Source organism: Fusarium pseudograminearum, chromosome 1 (genome assembly GCF_000303195.2).
Source record: "Fusarium pseudograminearum CS3096 chromosome 1, whole genome shotgun sequence".
Lineage (NCBI taxonomy): Eukaryota > Fungi > Ascomycota > Sordariomycetes > Hypocreales > Nectriaceae > Fusarium > Fusarium pseudograminearum.
In genome coordinates this window covers 150835-167935 of record NC_031951.1, presented here as the reverse complement: position 1 = coordinate 167935, position 17101 = coordinate 150835, and the positions used below count along the sequence as shown (strand labels likewise).

The following is a 17101-nucleotide window of genomic DNA, read 5'->3' as shown; positions in this document are numbered from 1 at the left end:
ATCTTGAGAACACTGGACGGAGAACGCATGTGAACTTGGGATAAGTAATAACTATTATTGGGTCTTGAGTCGGAATCTTGAAAGTTGGGATCTTGCTGAGAATGACTATTAGCTTATTGCTAACTTCATAAATGTGCTGGTATATTTATATGCTCTCTTTTCAGGCTTAGCTGGCAATCCCCTGACGGCTGTGAGATATGGTAAAATGTAAATATCGACAAGTCATGTGTCAGGAATCTCCAGTGCGTCGTTAGCTACGAGACGAGCAGTTCATAGATGAGAGCCAACAAGACGCTGCTGTTCCATTTGCTGATGCACTGAATCCCTGTTGTTGGGAGAAAGTCTGAGTTTGAAAGACTCCCTGTAAAACGACTATACGAAACGAATGAATGCATGAAAAAATATGGGGTATCATGGTGATACAAACTTTTATCCATCTGATTTGTAATTACTGTTGTCATCCAGGGAACGGCTATAAAGAATTGCTAATATACTGTGTAGTAGCTGTCCTAACTCAGAGCCTTGATGACAAAGTTGTCAAGTTTGAGAGTCAATGTTGAAACCGGATCACCTTTGACAGGGCCATTTACATTCCAGTTCACATCCAAGGTGCAATTTCCCGCCTGGAGGGTACCCAAGTCCACTACGGTGTTCACCCACTGGTCGACCTTCTGTTTGCTGCTCTTCCTGGGGTTTGAGACATAACTCTCGAGCACATTGGGTCGGAAGGTAAAGTAAGCAACTTGGGCAGCACCGCCTGGGCATGTAACCCAAATGTTCATCCCTGGAGCGCGATAATCAATGCCTTGTGCTGCGTTTTTGGCAAGGTACATGGACCATGAAAGCTGGTAGCGGCCAACCTTGCAGGTCGTGAAGTTTTGCTTCATTTGGCTGAACGCCTGGTCGTTCTGCAGCTTGGCATTACCGGTAACCTGTAGCGCATGGTTGCTCTTGTAGCCTCCATCCACAATCTTCTGGGTGGTGACTTTCGGGTAGTAGGGATGATAGATCCATGGGCCTTGAGATGTTTAGCCATGCATCTGTAGTGAGACGTCGAGTCCAGATGGATAGGATAGGATCTCTTTGTTGATGGATGTCACTCACTTATCTTGCTGGACTCAAAACTGGGATTTTGTAGTAAGTTTGCTGGATTCGTACAGGCCTTTGGAGCTCGTGCATCAAGAGACGAGACGAGAGAGTTGGAAGCCGATGACGGGGCGGCGAGCGCTGTAACAGCAACCGCCAGGACATAAAGAAAGCCCAAGCTGACCATGGTGAGTATTTGATACTTGGATGATTTCCTAATGACGAAGTAAAAAAGAATGGAATTGAGATATCGAGAAATATTCCAAGATGCAACAGAGAGACCTCTTGGTTTTTAAGCATACTAGCGACAGATTCAGCTTTCAAGAAACAATTATATGGAATGCAAATAAACGAGCTGAAGAGATAATGTCTCTAGTTATTCGGTGGCTTAGGTCTAGATTCTAAATTCAGTGGTCTGGACTTTGGATAGCAATGAGCTATGCCTTATAGTTGCGGCTAGTCAACGAAACTACTGACAACTACTAATAATTACATGCCAATATGTAAGCGCCCCTTGCAAATTTAGAGCTGATATGGAGTACCGTTTATCCTATTGCGGATACATTCCGCTACAGTGATTGACTACAGTCGCTTGCGGCATTAATTGCCCATGAAAATATTGTCTTTCAAGAGCAACGTAACATTTCAGGTTGCGGAGACCAGATTCCTTATTTTCTTTTATTATCGTCACTAGAGAGTTGACTATAGCGCACATCACTTTAGAATTGCGTACTGCTCTCGTAGTTCATAGTCAGCGTGTACCACAACTATTGTCTTGGCTGTGTTGTTCACTTGGGAGTTAAAAGAAGAGGAGACTCAATCCTGTCTCACCAATTTAATATCTGATTTTATTTGCCATCCTATAGATCCCTGATTATCTCATACATCATAGGACACCTCTACCATCCTTACTATTTGCGTTGAGTTTCCCAGACTCATGTGGAGATCTCCTGATAGCATTCTCACGGACAACATCTACAATGCGCTATGCAAGCGGCGTATATATGGTGTCAAACTTCTTGTATCCAACACCTGCAACAAATGTCTGCATCCACGGTCCCTGCGTTTTGGCGTGGGCCAGCTCCCAGTAGAGTTTCGCATGTGCATCGCCGTCGATGCGATACTTAGGAGATCTGTCTTCCTTTCGTTCATCGGCATAGTATAACCTTCAGAGTCGTTAGAGTTTCAAGCTCAATACAATTTCAACGGCTGCAGGGGCGACTCACTTGTATCCACGATCTTTATACCCTACCGAGGCTGCCCAGATCATATGAGCCGCACCTGATTTACCGACGCCAGATGATAACATCTTTGGGAGAATGGCAACATTGGTGACATTTCCAGTGTAGATGAAAGTGCGTGCAGCCGACGAAGGGAGCTGGTCAAAGCCCAGTATGGCCTGCTGCGCAGCGACAAAAGCACTGTCGATGTTGATGGTTCTCTCAGAACGGAAGTTGGCCAAGGGAATGGCCAAGGGGTCGTCAGCAGGTGTGAATGTATTCGCGCTGCAATTGTAAACAACGACGCTGGGGATGCCGAACGCCTTTTTCACTTTGTCAAACGCATTGACGACATCGTCTGGATTGGAGAAGTCGCTCGTGATGTGAAGTTGATTGTCGGTACTGTCGGCTTCCTTGAGAGAACGAGCGGCTAGGCCAACTTTGTAGCCTCCAGCTGCAAAGATACGGGCAAGGGCCTTGCCAATATTGGGCCCTGCACCGAGAATAAGAATGACAGGAGATGTACTAGGCATGATTTGAATTGTAAAGTACGGATTTAGTTGTCCAAAGCCAACCAGGAAACGAGAAGGATATGTGCTTTTTAGGCATTTGCATTAATGCTACGTAGGAGACTTCTGGTATTGTTTGAGATGATTGTCATCACGGAGCCGAATCAATAGATTATGGTTGCTGATCTGGACTAGACCCGGACCTTACGGAAGGCCCGAACACCAGTACAACGTCATGTCCTCGCCTACAATAACAACTATAGTTTGATTTATTCAGCAATATGTGGTTTAGAATTGAGGCACTGCTTTTTTTTGTCACATTGCTTGATAATCGAGGATGGTCTACTCATTATCTGCTTATTAACTCAACGAGAGTATCTTGTGCTGATTAACTGTATGCTCTTGAAATGAACTCGAGTGTTAATTACAACCAAAGGTTAAGAGAAGCTCCTCACCCACATATAAGACACCAAAACAGAACGCAAATCAATTTTGATACCTTGGCACAAACAAATCATTTCAGCTCAATCCCCATTTGTTATACATCTTCATGGCTACCAAGGCGATCGTCATTGTCGCTGGAGTTGGCCCAGGTACGGGTAGTGCCATTGCACGTAAATTTGGTGCTGCCTATTCAATAGCGCTTCTAGCTCGTAAGCCAGAGAATTATGAGGGCTTAGTAAAAGAAATAAATGAAAAAGGAGGCAAAGCCATTGGATTCAGTACAGATGTATCCAGTGAAGAAAGTGTGAAGGCGGCTTTTTGCAACATCCACGAGGAATACGGAAATGCACCAATTGCTGCGGCCATTTTCAATGCCCCAGGAATCTTTTTGAAGAAGCCTCTGTTGGAAATGAGTGTGGATGAGTTTGGAGCATCCTGGCAGGTGAGCTGGTAAGTCGCTCTACGCAATGGGAGCATCCAGCTACCTAGGCTAATAATAATCGATAGCAAAGCAGCATTCATCTTTTCGCAGGCTACACTTCCTGGACTTCTCAGACAGGCCACAGACATCAATGCACTGCATCCACCGACTCTAATTTTCACCAATGCCACTGCAGCCGTCAAGGCAAATGCGCAAGTGTCTGGATTCGCTAGCGCTCAGCACGGGATGCGAGCCTTGTATCAAAGTATCGCAAGGGAGTTTGCTCCACAAGGCATTCATGTCGCACATGCCATAATTGATGGTGCCATTGACCTTCCCAGAACTAGAGAGTTGTTTGAGGACTGGCCAGACGAGGCCATGATTGGCACCGAAGATATCGCCGAATCATACTGGAACTTGCATTTGCAGACTAAACGCGGCTTCACTAATGAGATCGGCATGAGGCCAATGTTGGAGAAGTGGTAGAGTTTTAGTCTAGACAGATTATTACTAGTCTAGTAGTCATTCCACATTTTATTCACTTAATCTTTCCCTCTTATCAAGGTGCCATTGTGCTTACTTCCTGACGTAGGCTGATTTATAATCCATTTTCTCTCCTCGAAACAGCGGGGTGCAAAAGTAGCCTGATGCGGGTGGACGAAGATCTATGTCCATAATCACATTTTCTGCCTCTTCCCAATTTCCAATTCCTTCATGTCGTCAAGGCTGTGTAGAAATTAGGTATATTTTTACGCTCATCTCCAAACGTCCAGTGTCGGAGCCTCTGTTCATTCTTACTTATTAATAGTTTTACAGCTTGTGCTGACGTCTCGTGAAACTCTATCATGAAGGACCGACCAGTCATCATTCGTGTGAATTACCCTCAAGCCTCTCAGTGCTGTAATGTTGATGCTGATAGTATTTGTTAGGCTTGCGACATTTGCCGTAGGAAAAAGATCCGCTGCGAGCCTACTCTGCAAGGATGTCACCAATGCACCAAATACGGTACAGTGTGTCACTTTACACCGATTCCAACCAAGAGGAAGCCTCGCAGACCAGCTGGGTTAGTAAACTACATACTCTAGTCGTCTAAAGTGCTCTTCTTATCTAAAGGCTTTGCAGTTCCAAATACATTGCCGAACTCGAGAAAAGGCTCTCAGAAGTAGAGTCCTGGGTTCAAAACATGCCACTGGACGAGGCACGTATACCCGATAACTGCTCGGAGGAGAATCGTGCGACACTAGTTGCATCCCACAACACCAATTCATTTGTCAAATTTGACGATTGGAGGAATCCGTGGATGGTAGAGGGGCAACAAATGAACTCCTCATACACACAGTCAAACAGCGTCCAATTGAATCTTGGGCCATACGAATTACACAGCCACAGCCAATCTGGGCTTCTGACGCTTGAAAATCAGAAGGATGATTATATGTGGCCTCGACCTGCTTTGAAGTCGCACTGGCTCCCTCCACCGCCGTGTCAGTCGATGCCTGCGTCAACAACTGCGTTCGAGTTGATCGAAGAAGCTTTCAGTAGCTATAATAGGTTCCTTCCACTATTCGACGAGGAAGAATTTATGAGAGAGTTCCAGCTCAAATACTCGTCCTCTAACTCTATGGATACTGCATGGTGGGCATGTCTCAATGTTGTACTATCGATAGCATACCGGCTTCGAGCCATACACAAGTCAGACTCGACGTTGGAAAACAATCTGGCTTTCGTTCATATACAAAACGCTTTGAACGTCGTGTCTGACCTGCTCGTCTGCGACCAGAGCCTCTCGGCCGTGCGTGCTCTGGCAGGTATGGCTTGCGTGCTTCAAGGCACATCGAACCCAGAGCCAGCGGCAATGCTCATTGCTGCCGCTCTACGCTTAGCACACGCTATGAATATGCACAGAGAATCCTCCAACGTGGGACTCACAGAATCTCAAGCGGAGAAGCGAAGGAGGCTCTTCTGGATGGTATACATTCTTGATAAAGACATCAGCTTACGCATGGAGCGACCCTTTGGCCAAGACGATGACGACATGGATGTGCTTCTGCCGTCAGACGGAAATCTTGAGCCAAGTCGTCAAGGTCTCTTCAACCTCCGCATTGGGCTTGCCATTATTCAGGGGCAGGTATACAAGGAACTGTACTCGACGCGCGCTATACAAAAGACGAATACTCAGAGAGCCGCTGCGGCACAGAATCTGAGTTCCTTGTTATCATATTGGAAGTCCAATGCAGAAATGGAATTACCGGAGGACCATTCTATGTCGTTAGAGCCCGGAGTTCCAGGCGAGACGGTTCACTGGGTGGTATTGCGGCTCACATATATCCATTGTCTCACTATGATCGATCGCCATCTGCCGCGCCCAACGTCATCTTTCCCTAACCAAGAGCACAACTCTCCGGAAGTATTATTAGCTCCGGGTAGCGTATGTGTTGTTGAGTCACGCAAAGCCATCGGTCTCGTGGAGGTTATCCCTCAGGGAGATTGCTCCTGTGTCTGGTAAGTTTAACCCAATCTCGGTTGAATATTTGTCTAACCCAATCTAGGATGCTTATCCACGCTTTCTTCGCTGCAACCAATAACCTACTTTACAATTTGAAACACCGTCCCACATGTCCAAGCGCGATTGCGGATCTAAAGCGCGTCGAACCATTCATACATTTACTAGAGATACTCGCCAGAAACCCAACCACAATCACACGCTCTAGGGTATTGACAAAATGGCAACTTGCTTGTAATCGCTTACACAGTGAGGCAAGGATAGCCGTGCTCTCTTTTGGTTCCACGTCGATCGTGCCCTATGAGATGGAGGTCTAGCATTACCTAGGGACCTGAAAGTCCAACATTGATATCATCAGCAACCTAGGTAGCGGTGAACATGAGACGGAAGGTGTTATAGGTAGTTAACTGCTTAAACAGGATTGGTTTTTGTCGTAAAGAAACCTTGCTTCATATAATGCTCTTCTATTGATAAATAATTCTAGAATAGCGTCTTCTGAAGCTCAGCTACCCTATAGCCAAGACTTGTAGAATTATAGCCAATTACACAAGCCCAACTACCTAGTCTAGACTAGTGGAGAGGTTTTAGTGCATGCATCCTTGTCTTCCCCGCTATTGCCTTTTTTACCTGTGTTATCTACCTCATCTTTACGCCTGCATGTTACAATATCAGAACTACAGTCGCTTAGCATCTTGCACTTATGAAGCGAGTGAAATGCTGTACCACTTGTCGCCGCCGACACAGGAGATGTGTCACTCAGCCCGGAGCCTCTCAATGTGGCACTTGCCTTGAGTCAGGGCAGGAATGCAGATTCGATAATGACATCATAGTCATTCAAAAACTGAGAAGCAGTCAAGGGGAGAATGGGCCAAAGTTCCCTCCAAGAGTAAGTCCAAAGCCTGCTTGGCCTCTGGCCTTTAACGTTTCTGCGTGGTTTCATGCTGACGGCTGTAGTCTCTTTCACAGCACCACGGGGAATCGACGGTATGGTGTTGGAGGAACCAGGCAGTAACTCTACAGAGGACAAAGCTGCCAAGAGACTGTCGGAAACTCCGCAGACACCCGGAGAAATGATAGAAGTATCTACTGATGATCTCATACAATCTGAGTCCCAAGTTGCGCCCTTGGACCAGGAACCCGACTACAGGGTATCAGTTTCAAACTTCATCGCCAACTCTTCAGTTCATGACTCTGATGGACCTTCCGACTATGCTACTGCTCAATATCTACCTGTTCCAGTTCATATTGCATCTCCATATGAGTTGACTGAACGAGAAGCCTTTCTTTTCATGATCTATATTTACAAATGTGCACCCTTGGTAAGTTATAGCTGTCAGATGTCGTCTCCACTAACATGACATGTAAGTCTGATGCATGTGACGATGCCCGCCATTTCGAACTCGAAGTTCCCCGACTGGCCCTTCGCCAACCTATGATAATGAACGGTCTACTCGCCCTCGCAAGCCGCTACGATTCTCGATGCATGGACACTTCCAATGACATTGAAAGTACCTTCTACCACAACAAATGCATAAAGCTTCTTATAAAAGCCTTTGCTCAACCCCCTGAAACATGGGACTCAACGCTCCTTACAGCCGTTGTGATCGCGCGACTGTACGAGGAGAACGAGAACGAGACCGATTCTTATTACCATCATCTCAGTGGAACGCAAAACCTTCTGAATCATGAGGCAATCGCCAGGTTTGTAATGCAGGGGGGGTTAGCTGAAGCTGCAAGTTGGGTTCATCTTCGACAAGTCATCTACATCTACGTAGTGTGCAGGAGGCCTATCGAGATATGCCTAGAGAGCTTTGAGAGGTCAACTGTGTTTAGAAGATGTGACGATTCAGCATATGCGAACAGAGCGGTCTATAACTTCGCCAAGATCATGAGGCTATTTCTACAAGTGGAAAGCCTGGACAGTAATCAAGACAAGTGGAAGGCAGCTGAGATGGAGGTAGACAGGTGGTATGATGCTAAGCCCGTGTCTTTTAAACCTGTGTTTCATAATTTGGCGGATCTCTCGGCAAACAGACCGTTCCCGACTCTTTACTTTATTGCATCAGTACCCGGTAAGTGTGACTTTAAGCTGCTGTGCTCTCTCGCTAACATATTGGAGTCGTTGCAATGCAGTATTACTTCGCAGCCAAGGCCGTTTCATATTTGCATCATTGTAAGAACTTGCAGCAACTAAATAGCTATGGAAGGCCAGACTTTGAAGTATTTTAAAGTACTACTCTCATCAAAGATAAACCACTAATTAAGTTCCAGACCAAGATATCCTTCTATCTCTTCACTCTTATGGGTCTTGCTCTATCCAACTCCCATGTTCTAAACGCATTTTACCTACCTGCATATATGGTTTCATTCAGTACAGTCACCCCCCACCCCTAATGTGACAATGGCTGCTAACGCTTGTAGGTGGATATTGCATAAGAGACCCATGTGAACAGACCCATGCCATTTGTTACCTTGAGAAGGTTGACGAAGTAATTAAGTGGAAGACAAAGGCACTTGTTTCAACGCTGAAGGAAAAATGGAATGATGAAGAGAAATAGGAGTCTGGCTAGCAGGCTCTCTCTGTTATTTACACATAGTTCATCAAAACACCATATCTAATAGGGAAATTGCAAAATTGGGTAGGATCAAAAGTAATGGTTAATTATTCTACTTTGTCTTCTTGCTGCAGATAGTCTTTAAAAGGCGTGCCCTGCTTGAGGAATCAAGTACAGGGGTAAAACGAAGTTGAGTTGGAGTAAGTCTATTCTAGTATCTATCCTCTCATCTACGCCAAATCTTAATAGGCAATCTTCCCATAATTAAGTTAAAAGCTTCAAACCGCGACACCTTAAAGTCCTTGGTCGGCATGGCAAAATCATAACGGTGCACCAAAGTACTGACAACAATCTGCTGCTCCAGATACGAGATATTCCGTCCAATACAACCTCTTGCACCCGTAGAGAACGGAATAAAGAAGGGCTCCATCCTTTTTCGCTCCTTTGGGTCAAGCCAGCGTTCGGGCTTAAAGGCATAAGATTCAGGGTAGATGTCCTCATTATGATGAGCGCTCCAAATCGTCATGGAAACCGACGTATTTCCTGGGATCCAAGTCTCCATGATACTGGCGCCTTCTGGTGGCGTACGTCGTGGAAGACCAGACGACACAGGTGGGATAAGACGGAGACCTTCGTCGAGACATGCTTTCAGATATGGGAGATCTTTCACTTTCTCCAACGGCGCTATGACATTATCTTCATCTATGACACCAGCAATCTCGTCTCTCAGCTTTTGGAGTTGGGTGGGATGGCTGATTAACAGCTGAAGGACATGTGTAAGGGCAATAGCTGTAGTCTCAGCTCCAGCATTAATGATTGCCGAGATCTCTGTAACAATCTCTCCCCATTTAACCTTGTTGGCAATGCCGTTCTTATCGTGCATTAGGAATGAGAAGAAATCATCGAGTTTTTCACCAGCCTGGTGTCGTCTCAGTCTTTCTTTAGCTTGATGGTAGTAAATGTCGCCCTATGGAGCGCTAGTAGCCCAGTAGCTCTTCTACTTGTTAGGAATGACCTTGGAGATATGACGTAGCCATGGGTATAGCTCGTACTCCCAGCAAAAGATGGATTTGACTATAGCTGAGTGGTTCTGCGATTGTCGGTATCTAGCAGGATAGAGTGTGCCATCAGGCGTCTCGGCCATGACTTCATCCGTGCCAGTATCGAGCAAGGTCATCTTGGATGAGAGAGGGATGTAGTTGATAGCTTCGATAGTCCAGAGGTTAATCCAGTTGTTGAAGTCAACTGTGAGATCTTCCGGGTCAGGGTCGGTATTTGGCTTGAGAGTTGCAGTACAACGAGGGTCGAATGCATCGAGAAGTCGCTGAGTGGTGTACCGAACTTTGAACTCCCATTTTGCCAGATTCCTGGTAGCAAAGGCAGCAGAAAGAAGTCTTCTCTTCCTGCTGTGTTCACCTTTGTCAACTACATCGAAAAGGTTTCGATGCGTTCCAGCAAGAACGGTTTCTTTGTGATCTTTGGTGCACTTTGTCTGATGACCATAGATGTCTCTGACGGCTTGTGGGTAATTGAAGGATAATGCATTAGGTCCAATTCTGAGGATGGCTTCTCCACGGCGTTCGTGTTCAGCAGCCAGCGTCTCAGACCGCTTGCCCGTGTGGCTGAGATAGCAGTGTCGTAGATCAGTGAGGGGAGATAGCCAGGAGAAATTCTCAAACTTTCTTAGGCCCTTGGGATCAACAAAGTAAAGGATAACAGGATAGATAAAAGAACAAACAGGGCTGCAAAGCCAGCACCAAGAAAATAAAAGATGATCATGCTTGCAAATGAGTTTCCATCGATGATGATAATTTTAGTTTGATAGAGGAGGGGTGTTGCTTTTTTGTATCTTGAAGTCCTCATGAAGAGGGTCCAAGTAAGGCGGAGACAATACCGATGAAAATCCGTCGATACACCAACTGAATACCTGTCTGCCTCCCTCAAGTAACGCAAAGAATCATGCATATTTCTATTAAAGGATATAATGCCCGCGGGGAAAAGCGTTCGGGCTCTCCGGCGAACCAAACCCAGCTGACTACGTAGCACTGCTGGTTCCATGAGGAGGAATAAATTTCCTTTTTTGGATAGTAGATGAGCCGTTGGAGACACGCGTCATATGATAGTTCAGCCTTTCGCCAGGAACAATAATATATGCGGCCGACAAGGCAAGACAGTTTAGTCACAATGCCAAGCGACCGTGTTCTACGTAGTATGAAAGCCACTGGAAACCAAGGAAGTAACACAGGATTGTCTTTCTCCGATTCTGTTGGACTGCATGCCAAGGCATGATTGGTAACATCACTAAGTTTGGTGTGGAGGGCTAATCTAGTGTGTTGGAGAACCGGAGCAGGGGTGGAGATTCTGGTAGTATAACCCGCGGAATATACTCCCTGAAATAGAGCATCCACTCCCATCCCTTATACTCCTTTGTAGTACGGTATTCTAGACCTGGGGCAAGGATCTAGCCCCGGACTCTCCCCAGATTTTCATTTGCGGGGAAATGTGACCGACCTACTTTCTAAGTTATTATGTCTGACTCGCAGACAATGCCGAAGCTTTGATTGGAAGCAAGTCTTAGACGCAGCTCGAATACAAATAAAGCATCATGCGGTGCAAAATAGACCCAGTACATTCCATCTCAAGATCCTCATATCGTCTTTTCTCTCAACTCTTACTTATTCTTGCTCTTGATCTTCATCAACTCGACGCTTGCCAACATGGTAGCTAAAACACATTCTTTGGGCGAGAAATCACCCAAAAGTGATCTTTCGTTCGAGAACGTGGAACATCTGGCCACCGTTGAACATGCTCCTGTTGTCCTTCTTAATGAAGATATCTCTTATGGTCGCGGTGGAATCCGTAGCGTTATCGAGTCTCCATACATTTTCGGTGTAGCTTTCTTGGCATCCATGGGAGGTTTCTCCTTTGGTTACGACCAGGGTGTCATCTCAATTGTCAACATCATGCCTCAGTTTCATAAGGCATTCCCTCGTACTGAAACTGCGTTTGGCAAAGGTCTCATGACCGGGATGTTAGAGTTGGGTGCCTTTATTGGATGTCTCTTCATGCCTACTCTTGCCGACAAGATCTCCAGAAAGAAGGCTCTTTCTATTGTGGTTGTGATTTTCAACATCGGTGCTATCATGCAGACAGCTGCCAACTCTTATGGTCTTCTCGTCGCTGGAAGAGCAATTGGTGGCATCGGTGTCGGGACGCTTGCAATGGTATGTGACAGGCATTCCTCGACCAGACAGGACAATACCTAACTAGTATACTAGGGAGCCCCAATCTACATATCGGAGATCGCCCCGCCTAACCTAAGAGGAACACTGCTTGTGCTGGAGTCTGTGTCCTGTGTTATAGGTGTAGTGGTCTCTTTCTGGATCACCTACGGGACACGTGAACTCGCTGGCGAGTTATCTTTCCGTTTACCATTCGGCCTACAGATGGTGTGCAGCACTATCCTTGGAATCGGCATCCACTTCTTCCCATATTCCCCACGCTGGCTCGCCCTCGTTGATCGATCCGATGACGCCCACACAAACTTAGAACGACTTCGCCGACTACCCAGAACTGATCCTCGTGTTCAGCAGGAGCATGCTGGCATCTGCAATGAAGTAACAATTCAGAAGCGTCATCCGGGAGTCACAGGTCTCAAACTTGAGATTCTTTGCTGGGGGGACCTCTTCAAGAAGAGCTCCTGGCACCGCACCTCTATCGCCGTTGGAGTTGCCTTCTTCCAGCAGCTCTCTGGTATTAACGCCTTCATTTATTACGCTCCGACCCTCTTTCAATCACTGGGCCAGTCGACGGAGATGTCTCTAATTATGTCCGGAGTGTTGAATATGTTGCAGCTTGTTGCAGTTACTGTCTGTTTTTTTATCATTGACAAGGTCGGACGACGACCATTGGCCATCTGGGGCGGCATCGGAGGAGGTACTGCATGGGGCATCATGGCCGTCCTTGTGGGCGTGTTCAATGAGAAATGGGGCTCTAACCCAGCTGCAGGTTGGACTGCTGTGGCTATGGCATTCTGCTTCATTCTCATTTATGGAGTCTCGTATGCACCTCTTGGCTGGGCACTTCCTGCAGAAGTCTTCCCTAACTCTTCTCGGTCTAAGGGCGTGGCTCTTGCAACAGCGACTGTCTGGCTCTTCAACTTTGTTGTCGGTGTTGCAACCCCACCTATGATCGAGAGCATCGGTTTTGGCGTCTATATCTTTTTTGGATCTTGGTGCTTTTTAGCTGCTGTCTGGGCTTTCTTCTTGGTTCCTGAAACTAAGGGAAAGACATTGGAGCAGATAGATGAGGTCTTCAATGACTATGCGGCCCAGGAGGAGTTGATGATACTGAGGAGTCAGTGGCTATACCAGTTCACTATGGAAGTCTGTTGTGTGGAACTAGGAAGATCATTTAACTTTGTTGCTTTCTTTGCTGAAGTAAATAGCGGGGATTTTGTGTCTCTATATTTGCATATCTATAATATAAAATTCACACTCCTCAGGAGCTCAATTATAACATTTTTCATCAGATGAAAGGATAAATTGTTAGTAGGTAGTGTTCTATCTATTGTCTCTTATTGCAATGACGCTAGATATATAACTCAACTGGGTGAGAAAGGTCCATTCCCAATAAATATCCGGCCACTATCGACAACTATTCATAAACGAATGGAAAGAAATACGATATAATCCTCGAGTTTGGACATTCCAAATGCTCCGAGCCAGTCCTGAGTATGTAACGGCGACGACATTGAACCCAGTGCACAAGAAGCATCCAGGCTTGTTAGTCCAGATGATCTCTCAATCAGAATCCATACCAAGAGAGACACACAGAAAGAATAATCCTTTCTTAGGTTGCAGGCCTCAAAGCGGGGTAAGATACATCATCTCGTGCGGCCTATCTGGCGAACTGGTTGCCTTATTTTTACGTTAGATTATTTGTAGCAGATGGTGGCTTGCGTATTGCGCAGTTGCGCATAAGTCTGGTTGCAATACGCAAGGCCGAAGTCAACAACGTTTTCAGGCATAAAACTAGAAATAGAGTTCAATAACTACCGCTTTGTTCTTCTGTCTATTGCAGCTCAATTCAGTACAGAATGGAACCATTAACAAGTTTCGTATCGTCCGGTCTAGAAGATGACAGCCATGGTTGCAGTTCTCTACCCATCCCCTCTTTCAATTTCATCTTACCTAGCCGACCGAATACTCCCTTACCCATTGGCGAGACTTCGTATCTGGGATCAACAGGCTTACTTGATGACTCCGCCAGTCTTGACTTGGGCCCCAATGACCCGATATGGTTTGCAGACATAACCATAGACAACATTGAGCAGCCGGAAGCGGTCAACAGTTCTCGCTTTCCTACGGAAGTACCAGGATCTTTGTTCATGCTACCAGAAAACGAATCGCTGGAACAACAGCTAAGAGGCGCGATATGTCAACATGCGCACAAAGAGTCCAAAGGCTTTCTACCTCTGGACAAATTGAATGAAATAGTTACCGAAGACTCTGTATCTGTTGCACTCAGAGAATGCATGCCGCATTTATCGCATGACCAGGCACAATTCCATGCAAAGATGATTTGTCCAAGATCTCAGCGAAATCATATGGAACCATCCTTTCGACGCATCTTCGCTATATTAGCAATGATTCAGCAACCCCAAGAGGTCTTCGCGCTCATGGACAACAACATTACGGACTATGACCTGCCTCTTGTCAAGGTTCCGGGGGAAAAGAAGGGCCGACATGAACTGAGACGAAAGTTTCAGCCACATAGGCCTTTGGAATGTCTTCATAAGTGGTCACCATTCTTGATAGACTCATTTGAGGGGTGCCAGTGGATGATGATGTCGCCGTTTTTCTCGTGGGAAGATAAGCGGGCTGTGCGCACCTACTACCTCGCAGACCAAACTATCCTCCCTTTCATTGAGGATTCCTCTCGTGACGTTGACATGGAGGATGATGAGGATTTCCAAGGAGGCCACGGCTCTATCTTCAAGGTCAAGATCCACCCAGCGCACCACAACTTCCATCACATTGCCGTATGTATAAATCTTTGATAGCATGCATTGATTGATATTTGCTAACTAGTGACCTGCAGGAAGCTCATGACTCCGACTCTGCCTTTGCGGTTAAGCGCCTCCACTCTCGTAGTCGTGAGATGTTCTCAAGAGAGGTAGATGCCCTGAAGCGATTGAGTGGCCAAAAACATATAGTTCCACTCCTTGCTACATTTGAATACAAGAACAGCTATCATCTTCTGTTTCCTTGGGCGAATGCAAACCTACGACGATACTGGGCCATGTTCCCAAACCCTTCCATCGATCGCCGTTACGGGCTGTGGGTAGCGAAACAGTGCAAAGGCATGGCTGAGGGATTGAGTACCATTCACGAGCCTCCGCCTGACCAAAGTGACGATTATGCCTACGAAGTTGCGTTGCAGCCAAGCCACCGGCAATCGCAGTCGTCACAGTCCTATGGCAGACATGGGGATATCAAGCCAGAGAACATCCTTTGGTTCCGGAACGGGCCCAACACTGATATTGGAGTCTTGGAGATTGCTGATTTTGGACTTACGCGCTTCCATAACAGAAGATCCCGGTCAAACATCTCACCTGTTGGCATGGGAAATTCTCCAACCTATCGCGCCCCAGAGTTTGACATGCCTGATGGACTATTGTCGAGGTCTTACGATATATGGGCTTTGGGATGTGTTTACCTCGAGTTCCTCACATGGTATTTCATGGGTTGGAAAGGCGTCACGGAGTTTTCCACTTTGAGAGAATATAAACGGAACAACCTCGAGGCTGACGATGCCTACTTTGAGCTAACTGGGGCTCCAGAAACAGGCAACATATGCGGCAAGGTCAAGCCTGAGGTAGTCAATGTGAGTATTGACTTAAAACTATCAACGATTTCCCTCCTTAAAGTCGATTTACTGACATCTAACAGTGGGTTGTATTGTTGCATCAACATTCGGCTTGTTCGCCCTTTTTTCATGACTTTCTCGATCTCATCAAGAACAGCATGCTGGTTGTTGAAACTGATGGTGAAGCCCCAGTCCGCAGAGCGACAGCAGCCGAGGTGAAGCAAAGACTGGTCAGGTTCTATAACCGCTCCGGGTCAGATGCAACGTACCTAAATGGGGAAAATCCTTTGAATCTCCCCATCAATGCCAGGCTCGTCCATGAATCGGACAATGGGAATCCCATAAGTTGTGAGAACCAGAGGCGATCGAGCACTATCGCTGGCCCAAGCAATGATACTAAGTCTAAGTCGCCTTTACGACCGAATGAAGTTCATTTTCTAGGCCGGAGAAGCACCACTGATGGCACTCGTGATTCATTACCACTGTTTCAACAAGGGTTTGGGCCAACTTTATTCAGTGAAACTTCTTGTGGCTTAGCGTCAACTTCTTCTAGCGATTTAAGCCACAGCTTGATCACTGCAACGCAGATGACCCAGGACACAATGAGCGGAGACACAAAGGACACCAACTCCCCTTTTGCTTGTCCGTTTTTTAAACGCGATCCTAGGAAGTATGGAAAGACATGTTCCAGGGGATGGATTCAGTTTCACAGATTAAAGTTAGTGCACTTCTTTACTGTGGCACATGCTGGACAGGCTGCTAATTATTTTTAAGGGAGCATATATTTCGGAAACACTGTATTCCAAGATATAGATGTTCTCGCTGTCTATCATGTTTCGACAACAGTGATGGGCTTGAGGAACACATCCGCTCTGTGGAACCTTGCAAATTGCGGGAATCTACAGAAGTTGAGGGCATAAATGCTGAACAGGAACGTCGTCTCCGTACAAGGAAACGGACCAGAACCGAGGCCGACTCGAATGAAGTTGTTCGTGATACACAACGATGGTACGAGATGTACAAGATAATCTTCCCCGGCGCTGATATACAGGCAATATCCCCATGTGAGTAGCATCATTAAACAACACCTTATGACACTGGCATCTAACGAGGCAATATCAAGATAATGATTACAACCACGGAGCTTACACAGCGGTTGGCTCATCGGAAACAATCGCCGATTACAGCAAGTTTATAGATGGAGGTATTCCCTCGGAGGTTCAGAACAAATTGCAGGCAACTATCAATCGGGAACTTGGATGTAGTGAACTGGACGTCAGGAGAATTATTGACATACTTCCCATCCTGCAACAGACACTCTTACAGTCCTTCCAAAACCAGAATGATAATTAAATAATTCGCAGTATTCGAACCCTGGAGGGGCGGCGGGGTTTGGGGAAGTGTCTAACTTATGCCCAGTCATGAACCAAGAAACACAACATCAACCGGGAACAAGAGGACGCGTCATTCCAAGTCATTGGTAAGGCGGTATATTG

At 46.2% G+C, this 17101-nt stretch overlaps 5 protein-coding genes across 5 annotated transcripts; 2 read left to right on the top strand and 3 right to left on the bottom strand.

Annotated features, from left to right (window-relative positions):
- Positions 1-509: 509 nt before the first annotated feature.
- Positions 510-1273, bottom strand: FPSE_07861 (uncharacterized protein; the record flags this gene model as incomplete). Its single annotated transcript, XM_009260979.1, has 2 exons — positions 510-1018; positions 1105-1273. The coding sequence occupies 2 exons, from the start codon at positions 1271-1273 to the stop codon at positions 510-512; spliced, it is 678 nt and encodes a 225-aa protein (XP_009259254.1).
- Positions 1274-2071: 798 nt separating this feature from the next.
- Positions 2072-2839, bottom strand: FPSE_07860 (uncharacterized protein; the record flags this gene model as incomplete). Its single annotated transcript, XM_009260978.1, has 2 exons — positions 2072-2252; positions 2313-2839. 2 exons carry the CDS (start codon positions 2837-2839, stop codon positions 2072-2074), a joined length of 708 nt encoding a protein of 235 aa, XP_009259253.1.
- A 526-nt stretch (positions 2840-3365) lies between these two features.
- On the top strand, positions 3366-8616 carry FPSE_07859 (uncharacterized protein; the record flags this gene model as incomplete). Its single annotated transcript, XM_009260977.1, has 11 exons — positions 3366-3408; positions 3457-3709; positions 3767-4162; positions 4630-4743; positions 4803-6179; positions 7011-7066; positions 7147-7328; positions 7511-7881; positions 7963-8252; positions 8379-8410; positions 8602-8616. The coding sequence occupies 11 exons, from the start codon at positions 3366-3368 to the stop codon at positions 8614-8616; spliced, it is 3129 nt and encodes a 1042-aa protein (XP_009259252.1).
- Positions 8617-8961: 345 nt separating this feature from the next.
- Positions 8962-10514, bottom strand: FPSE_07858 (uncharacterized protein; the record flags this gene model as incomplete). The annotated part of the gene is made up of 3 exons (XM_009260976.1): positions 8962-9702; positions 9751-10417; positions 10474-10514. The coding sequence occupies 3 exons, from the start codon at positions 10512-10514 to the stop codon at positions 8962-8964; spliced, it is 1449 nt and encodes a 482-aa protein (XP_009259251.1).
- A 938-nt stretch (positions 10515-11452) lies between these two features.
- FPSE_07857 (uncharacterized protein) lies at positions 11453-16958 on the top strand (the record flags this gene model as incomplete). The annotated part of the gene is made up of 7 exons (XM_009260975.1): positions 11453-11959; positions 12014-13091; positions 13985-14778; positions 14838-15623; positions 15689-15820; positions 16537-16669; positions 16729-16958. 7 exons carry the CDS (start codon positions 11453-11455, stop codon positions 16956-16958), a joined length of 3660 nt encoding a protein of 1219 aa, XP_009259250.1.
- Between the last annotated feature and the right edge of the window lie 143 nt (positions 16959-17101).